We start from the raw sequence: 8,843 nt of genomic DNA, 5'->3' as shown, positions 1-8,843 counted from the left end.
ACCAATTCAGGTCAGTCTCCAATGTGACTTGCCAATAACCTCTGATAATACACGGGTGATACCAATTATTTATCCTCAGCCTTAGAAGGTGGTTCTTCATAATGATAACATATGAAAACGCAAAGAACTGCTTTTCAATGACGTAGGAGGTTTGGGAGGAAAAGTGTTGTGTTACCTGTACCTAGTACCATGCACACATCAAGAGGGATCCCCCTTCCCTTCTCTAAACCTGACATGTTTATAAATTGTAAATACAAAAAAAAAAAAAATTCTTTACCTGGAGCACAAATACTCCACAGTCACTATCGTTTTTCTGTTGTGGAATACACTAAGGGGAAAAACAAAACAATTATTAAAATAAAATCAAGTGTTCCTTGTCAGATAAGAAAAGCTGCAGGAAACTTGCATCCAAGACAGCTGGTATATACCTCTGGTTTACAAAGTGTTTGAGTTTATGGAGGCACCTGGTCGCATGAAAAGAGCTATCAATCAGTAACTTATAGAACATTTGCCTAAACATAAGAAATGGGAAGTCAAAAATCCTATTTTAAAACTTCCATGGATAATCAGTTTTGCTATCAGTTTACTGACAATGGAATCAAAATGGAATTGTGACTCAGAGAACGCAAACCTGGACTCTGAATACTCAGTACTAAATGCAGGTTGGCAGTCTTCACTCTTCATCTCGTATTTCACAACTCTGTCCTATTCTTTTAAAGACACTGTAAAGGTAAACAATGTTTTCCAAAGAACTGGTTACTATATTCTGCCTGAAGTGTTGAAACATGAAAGATCCTGATTAAATTTAGGGGAATACCTGGATATACTGTTGGGTAAGTTCAAAATATTCACAAGAGCAATTCTGGTTTCAATTAATAAACTAGGGTATTTAAAACACGAAATGTAAGTTTAAAAGTTAGCATTTAGTTCAAGGATAAATGAATAAACCTTATCCCTTTGGGTTTGGGTTAAAGGTTTATTTCAAGATTGTGCTTCTTTAACATTGTGTCATTGATCCAAATAGACCTGAGTTCAAGGACCTGATGATTAATGGTTTTGATGAACTTTGGGGAAGGTCACAGATGCTTCTTACTCCTAAATGACTTGCCTACCTCAGATTAAAAGGATCAAATGAGATCATACATATAAAAACACCTGGAAAACAAAGCAGTGCCCCATAAAATGCAAGACCCTGGTATCTGTGACAGAGTTAAGAGGGTAGGCCTGCTTATTCTGCCCCATATACAGCTTTACTGTCTATGGCTAAACATAGTGCTGCCTCTAGACTGTGTTCAGAACTGAAGCTCTCAAGCTACTTGTCTTCCCCAAATGCCTGGAAAGCAGCCCAGTGCACTTGCTCCCTTGGTGAATCCAAAATAGTCATGTCAGTATTTCTCTGGGTCTATATGAATCATCTGGAAATAAGAGCCATGAGGCAAGAAGCAGATTTCTTTTTTTTCAACAGAGCAACTATATCATCAGAAGCTGCCCCAGGGATGAAATAACTGAATTTACTTGCTCCAGCAAGCAGTGGGAAACTGGGCAGCCAGATGATGAATACTGAACTAACATTTATTCTGAGCTGCCTCCCTGCAGCCTCCAGACTCTCCTTTGGTTATCTTCATGATCAATCTTCATATACATTTAAAAACACCCACCCCTTAGATAATTTCAGCCCCTTGACATGCCTGGGTTTTCATTTTTTATCACTTACTTACCTTTGTAACAGCAGTCTGCCAACCCTGAAGAAATTCAGGTCTATTTTTTTCTCTGGCTTCAGTCAGCAAATACTTTCTTATATTCTGGTTAAAAAGAAACCACAACACAGATGCTGTGTTCCATCAGTTGGTGAAAAATGGAACCTGCCCACAGCAGATAGAAGCAAAGGAGGAGGCTGTGGCCCCACCACTGGGCAGAGTATGCATTAAAGAGTTTAGAACTGGAACTTGACGTCAGACCTTTTTCACTTTATAGAGTGAAGGACTCAGACCTTGTATACTGTATGCACTTAAGACTGTGGACACTGGTATATGTTTTAATTAGATCTTTTTAATAAGATGGTCAACCTTTACCAGGAATAAGTCAGCTTGGTGAATTTGAAACTTAAAATGAAATACTGGCAAAACAAAAAGAATGTCTTAATTACTGCCAATGCTCAACAGAGAGAAGGAATCCATGGCAGAAATCATTAATAACTGAAACTAAATTTAAACATTATAGCCTTAGATATATTCCATATTTATGAGGGCTGCAAGTAAAAGTATCACTCAGTTTCTAGAAAGTTATATTATTTAAACTCATCCTGGATACAGTCAAGTCCAATGCTGAAATCTCTCCCAAGACAAAGCCTATTGGAGTTTATACTTTTCCCCTATGCTCTCCACCTCTTTGTGCATATCTTTCTCTGCCTATCTTTTTGTAAGGGTGAAGTCAGAGGTTACATGAATTAAATTAACCCTCTGAAGGTGGAGGAGAAATGTGTGTGAGCATGTATATATACATGTGTATGTCTATACACATACATATACATGTCTGTATATCTGTATTTTTTTCCTCATATATTGTATCATTCTGCAACTTGCCTTTTCAAACTCAGTAGGTCTTGTAAATCTTTCCATGTTAAGACACAGAGATCTATTGGGTTGGCCAAAAAGTTAGTCAAGTATTTCTGTAAGATGGTATGGAAAAATCCAAATGAACTTTTTGGCCAACCCAATACTATATATTCTGTAACTGCTATGGTCTGTTTAATATTGTGAATATATTACAGTGTATCTATTTAGCTATTCTGTTGGTAGAGCTAAGTTGAGTTCATTTGGACTTTTCACTATTATCAATAATGCTGCAATGAACACCCTGGTGTGTGCCCCATTCTTGTGTGCATACACAAGTACTTTTATGGAGTATATACCAAGAAACAGACTAGTCTGTAATAGGAAATGCATCTTTTTGACTTAAAAGGCACTTAGAAGCAACTAGAACTGCAGTTATTCCCCAAATGGCTGTATCAATTTATACACTCCACCAGAAAATATGAGAATGCCTATTTCCTTACACCCACTTTAGTACCATCAAACTTTTCCTAACATAATAGGCAAAAAATGGAACCCTGAGGTAATTTTAATTTGTTGCTGTTCATTCACTAGATCGTGACCAACTCTTTGCAACCCCACTGACTGCAACACATTTCCCATTTTCTGGTGAGCATCTCTCCATGGGTTTAACAGCTACAGGCATTTTTCCTAAAAATTACTTATTTTATCCTTTGTCCATTTCTTAGATCCTTCTTTTTTTTTTTACTCATTTATAGTTCTTTTTATATTCTAGAAAGTGACTGTTATGTATGTCAGTAACATTTTCTCCAAGTCAATCCCTTTTAACTTTATGACATATGTTAAGTTTCAAATTATGATATAGTCTTTGCTTTTTTGGTTCTGGATAAGAAGGCTTTTCATATTCTGAGAACATAACATCTATATTTTAGTCTAACTTTCATAGTTTTATGTTTTATATTTAGATCATTATTCCATCTGGAATTTGTTTTTCTTATGTATGAATAGTATGAAACAGAATTTGTATTTTACTTTTCCAAATAGCTAACTTTCCCAAGGCATACATCAAATAGCCTATCCTTCCTCAACTTTATCATATATTAAGTTCCCACATATTCATGAGTTATTCCGAGATTCTCTATGTTGTTCCACCAATCTGCATGTCTACTCCTAACCAATATAATTAAAAGTTTTAATTATTAAAACTTTGTGATATGGTTTGACATCTAGTAGACCAAGTATTCGGAGAAGGCAATGGCAACCCACTCTAGTACTCTTTCCTGGAAAATCCCACGGATGGAGGAGCCTGGTAGGCTGCAGTCCATGGGGTCGCTTCACTTTCACTTTTCACTTTCATGCACTGGAGAAGGAAATGTCAACCCACTCCACTATTCTTGCCTGGAGAATCCCAGGGACAGAGGAGCCTAGTGGGCTGCCGTCTATGGGGGTGCAGAGTCAGACACGATTGAAGTGACTTAGCAGCAGCAGCAGCAGCAAACCAAGTATTCCTCCCTTCAGTTTTTTTCTACCTCAAAACTATTTTAGCTGTTCATGACATGAATTCTGCAATATAAATTCTAGGATGAGTTTATCAGGTTTCATTCAAAATCCTTCTGAGAAACTGATTAGGACAAAAATTGGTTTATATTAGTTCAGGGAGAATTAATCTAATATTGAGTGTGCCTATCTTTCCATCTATTCAGATTTCCTTTATATAGGTTAGAGTTTTCATCTCAAAGAATGTCCCCTTTTTTGTTAGGGTATATTCCTGGGTAATTCACCTCTTTGTTGCTTTTAAAAATGAAATCTGTTTACATTTTCTAACTAGCTCTTGCTAGTGCAGGAAAACAGGAAACATACTGATTTTTCTTGCTTTGTGTCCTGCCATCTTGTTGAACTCTTATTAGTTGAACTCTAATATTTTGCCAGCTGATTCTCTTGGCTATGATTCATTCTACAGAAGTTATTTTGAAGATACAAACCAATTTTAGCTCTAGGAGAAACCAAGAAAAATGATTTCTGTTTTTTGGCTGCACCTTGCAGCATGCAGGATCTTAGTTCCTTAAGGGATAAAATCTGTGCCCCTTGCAGTGGAAGCATGGAGTCTTAGCTACTGGACCACCAGGGAAGTCCCAGAAAATTATTTCTATCCATATTCAAAATGTAGTTTGAAGGGAATGACTGAAAAAAAATCTGATGAAATCCAAATACAGCAGGTATCTCAGAGAGGGATCCAGATCCTGGACTGCTACCTCTTCCCATCTGGAGGTTCCTCTTATAGTCCATTTTTCTGCCAACATTTTGACATGACATGACAAACTGATCACCTGTGGTAATGACTTCTGCTGTTCTGTCCTAGAGCTGAGATACCATTTGGTCAATGACAAAATAAATAGGAAAAAAGGAGTGGGGGAGTGTATTAACTTACCTCTACACAAAACTTAAAATGAATGCCTTGGGAATCATAAAATGAAATAATTCGATTAGAGAGTGTCACAGTAATGAGAGACCAGTGGACTTCCAGGTGAATAGGGATCAACAGAAGACTCTTTTTAAATAAATCCACCTGATCAAGAAAAAATAAAACACATGCAGCCATCACCATGGGCGTTACAAACCAACAAGAAACAGCAGTTTCCATTTACTAACTTTTCATCTGTCCAAGGACATAAATCTAGGAAGTGAAGCCAGAATTTGAAGCCAGATCTTAATCTAAAGCCCATGTTTATAACTAGTAAGCTAAAATACACAAAAATAAGGAAACTGAAGGTACAGAAAGCACTGTTTTCCACTTAACCTGCTAAACCTGTGCTTATTAACTACCTAACATGATTTAACTTATTTTTAGGCTTAAATGATTTTCTTTTATATATATTTGACCTAGACTCAATTCCTATCTAGGAAGGAACTGTGGTATTAGAAAACAGCATAACCTTCTTTTAGCCTTCTTCTAGAGACTCAGTATAGTAAGTCTGGTCAAGTTCAAATTGTAGCTCTGTGGTCAGAAGACTGGCAATTTGCGTAGCTTCTTTGTGCTTTGATTTCCTCAAGTGTAAACTACAGATAACAACAGTATCCACTTTATGAAGTTGTTGAGAGTGACAATACATGTAAAATGCACAAAGCATGCTTAACCATTATTTGTAGCCAATAAATCTTAGCTGTTATCATTATCACTACCTTGGATCTCTGAGTTGTCGAAATTGAGAAAAATATCCTTGATAATTACTCCACATTTAAGATTAGGAGGGTCAGCCGTGAGGCGATACCCCTCATCCAAGGTAAGGTGCAGCGGCTGCACTTTGCTGGAGAAGCCGTGAAGAGATACCCCACGACCAAGGTAAGAGAAACCGAAATAAGACGGTAGGTATTGCGAGACAGCATCAGTGGGCAGACACACTGAAATCGTAATCACAGAAAACTAGTCGATCTGATCACACAGACCACAGCCTTGTCTAACTCAGTGAAACTAACCCATGCCGTGTGGGGTCACCCAAGATGGGCGGGTCATGGTGGAGAGGTCTGACAGAATGTAGTCCACTGGAGAAGGGAATGGCAAACCACTTCAGTATATTTGCCTTGAGAACCCCAGGAACAGTATGAAAAGGCAAAATAATAGGATAATGAATGAGGAACTCCCCAGGTCGGTAGGTGCCCAGTATGCAACTGGAGCTCAGTGGAGAAATAACTCTAGAAAGAATGAAGGGATGGAGCCAAAGCAAAACCAATACCCAGCAGTGAATGTGACTGGTGATAGAAACAAGGTTTGATGCGGCAAAGAGCAATATTGCATAGGAACCTGGAATGTTAGGTCCAAGAATCAAAGCAAATTGGAAGTGGTCAAACAGGAGATGGCAAGAGTGAATGTAGACATTCTAGGAATCAGTGAACTAAAATAGACTGGAATGGGTGAAATTTAACTCAGATGACCATTATATCTACTACTGTGGGCAGGAATCCCTTAGAAGAAATGGAGTAGCCATCATGGTCAACAAAAGAGTCCAAAGTGCTGTACTTGGATGCAATGTCAAAAACGACAGAATGATCTCTGTTCGTTTCCAAGGCAAACCATTCAATATTACAGTAATCCAAGCCTATGCCCCAACCAGTAATGCTGAAGAAGCCGAAGTTGAACAGTTCTATGAAGACCTACAAGACCTTTTAGAACTAACACTCACAAAAGATGTCCTTTTCATTATAGGGGACTGGAATGCAAAAGTAGGAAGTCAAGAAACACCTGGAATAACAGGCAAATTTGGCCCTGGAGCACGGAATGAAGCAGGGTAAAGGCTAATAGAGTTTTGCCAAGAGAACACACTGGTCATAGCAAACACCCTCTATCAACAACACAAGAAAAGACTCTACACATGAACATCACCAGATGGTTAACACCGAAATCAGATTGATTATATTCTTTGCAGCCAAAGATGGAGAAGCTCTATACAGTTAGCAAAAACAAGACCAGGAGCTGACTGTGGCTCAGATCATGAACTCCTTATTGCTAAATTCAGACTTAAACTGAAGAAAGTAGGGACCACTACTAGACCATTCAGATATGACCTAAGTCAAATCCCTTATGATTATACACTGGAAGTGAGAAATAGATTTAAGGGACTAGATCTGATAGATAAGAGTGCCTGATGAACTATGGACAGAGGTTCGTGACATTGTACAGGAGACAGGGACAAAGACCATCCCCATGGAAAAGAAATGCAAAAAAGCAAAATGGCTGTCTGAGGAGGCCTTACAAATAGCTGTGAAAAGAAGAGAAGCAAAAAGCAAAGGAGAAAAGGAAAGATATAAGCATCTGAATGCAGAGTTCCAAAGAACAGCAAGGAGAGATAAGAAAGCCTTCCTCAGCGATCAATGCAAAGAAATAGAGGAAAACAATAGAATGGGAAAGACAAGAGATCTCTTCGAGAAAATCAGAGATACAAAGGGAACATTTCATGCAAAAATGGGCTCGATAAAGGACAGAAATGGTGTGGACCTAACGGAAGCAGAAGATATTAAGAAGAGGTGGCAAGAATACACAGAAGAACTGTACAAAAAAGATCTTTACGAGCAAGATAATCACGATGGTGTGATCACTCACCTAGAGCCAGACATCTTGGAATGTGAAGTCAAGTGGACCTTAGGAAGCATCACTATGAACAAAGCTAGTGGAGGTGATGGAATTCCAGTTGAGCTCTTTCAAATCCTCAAAGATGATGCTGTGAAAGTGCTGCATTCAATATGCCAGCAGATTTGGAAAACTCAGCAATGGCCACAGGACTGGAAAAGGTCAGTCTTCATTCCAATCCCAAAGAAAGGCAATGCCAAAGAATGCTCAAACTACCACACAATTGCACTCATCTCACAAGCTAGTAAAGTCATGCTCAAAATTCTCCAAGCCAGGCTTCAGCAATACGTGAACTGTGAACTTCCAGATGTTCAAGCTGGTTTTAGAAAAGGCAGAGGAACCAGAGATCAAATTGCCAACATCCACTCGATCATGGAAAAAGCAAGAGGGTTCCAGAAAAACATCTATTTCTGCTTTACTGACTATACAAAGCCTTTGACTGTGTGGATCACAATAAACTGTGGAAAATTCTGAAAGAGATGGGAATACCAGACCACCTGACTTGCCTCTTGAGAAACCTGTATGCAGGTCAGGAAGCAACAGTCAGAACTATACATGGAACAACAGACTGGTTCCAAATAGGAAAAGGAGTACATCAAGGCTGCATATTTAACTTATATGCAGAGTACATCATGAGGAACGTTGGGCTGGAAGAAGCACAAGCTGGAATCAAGATTGCTGGGAGAAATATCAATAACCTCAGATATGCAGATGACACCACCCTTATGGCAGAAAGTGGAGAGGAAGTCAAAAGCCCCTTGATGAAAGTGAAAGAGGACAGTGAAAAAGTTGGCTTGAAGCTCAACATTCAGAAAACTAAGATCATGGCATCTGGTCCCATCACTTCATGGCAAATAGATGGGAAAACAGTGGAAAGTTATTTTTTTGGGCTTCAAAATCACTGCGGATGCTGATTGCAGCCATGAAGTTAAAAGACGCTTATTCCTTGGAAGGAAAGTTATGATTAACCTGGATAGCATATTAAAAAGCAGAGACATTACTTTGCCAACCAAGGTCCGTCTAGTCAAGGCTATGGTTTTTCCAGTGGTCATGTATGGATGTGAGAGTTGGACTGTGAAAGCTGAGTGCTGAAGAATCGATGCTTTTGAACTATGGTGTTGGAGAAGGCTCTTGAGAGTCCCTTGGACTGCAAGGAGATCCAACCAGTC

General features: G+C 38.7%; 1 protein-coding gene across 5 annotated transcripts in view; it reads right to left on the bottom strand.

Moving 5' to 3' along the window:
- SENP5 (SUMO specific peptidase 5) overlaps positions 1 to 8,843 on the bottom strand; it is a 62,356-nt gene that overhangs the window by 5,688 nt on the left and 47,825 nt on the right. For 4 of the 5 annotated variants that reach the window (XR_008683132.2, XM_055405329.2, XM_055405440.2 and 1 more), the window contains 3 exons: positions 4,981 to 5,118; positions 1,719 to 1,802; positions 278 to 328 (listed from right to left, as the gene is read on the bottom strand). Coding sequence is in view for 4 of the 5 variants with exons in the window: in XM_055405329.2 (XP_055261304.2) it covers positions 278 to 328; positions 1,719 to 1,802; positions 4,981 to 5,118 (273 nt within the window). In the remaining variant the exon portion in view is untranslated. The remainder of the gene's footprint in view (positions 1 to 277; positions 329 to 1,718; positions 1,803 to 4,980; positions 5,119 to 8,843) is intronic. The other variant, XM_055405516.2, reaches the window with a different exon arrangement.

Source organism: Moschus berezovskii, chromosome 1, assembly GCF_049115385.1.
Source record: "Moschus berezovskii isolate FMDL1 chromosome 1, NW_MosBer_1.0, whole genome shotgun sequence".
NCBI lineage: Eukaryota > Metazoa > Chordata > Mammalia > Artiodactyla > Moschidae > Moschus > Moschus berezovskii.
The sequence above is the reverse complement of the archived record's forward strand: the minus strand, read 5'-3'. Positions and strand labels throughout refer to the sequence as shown.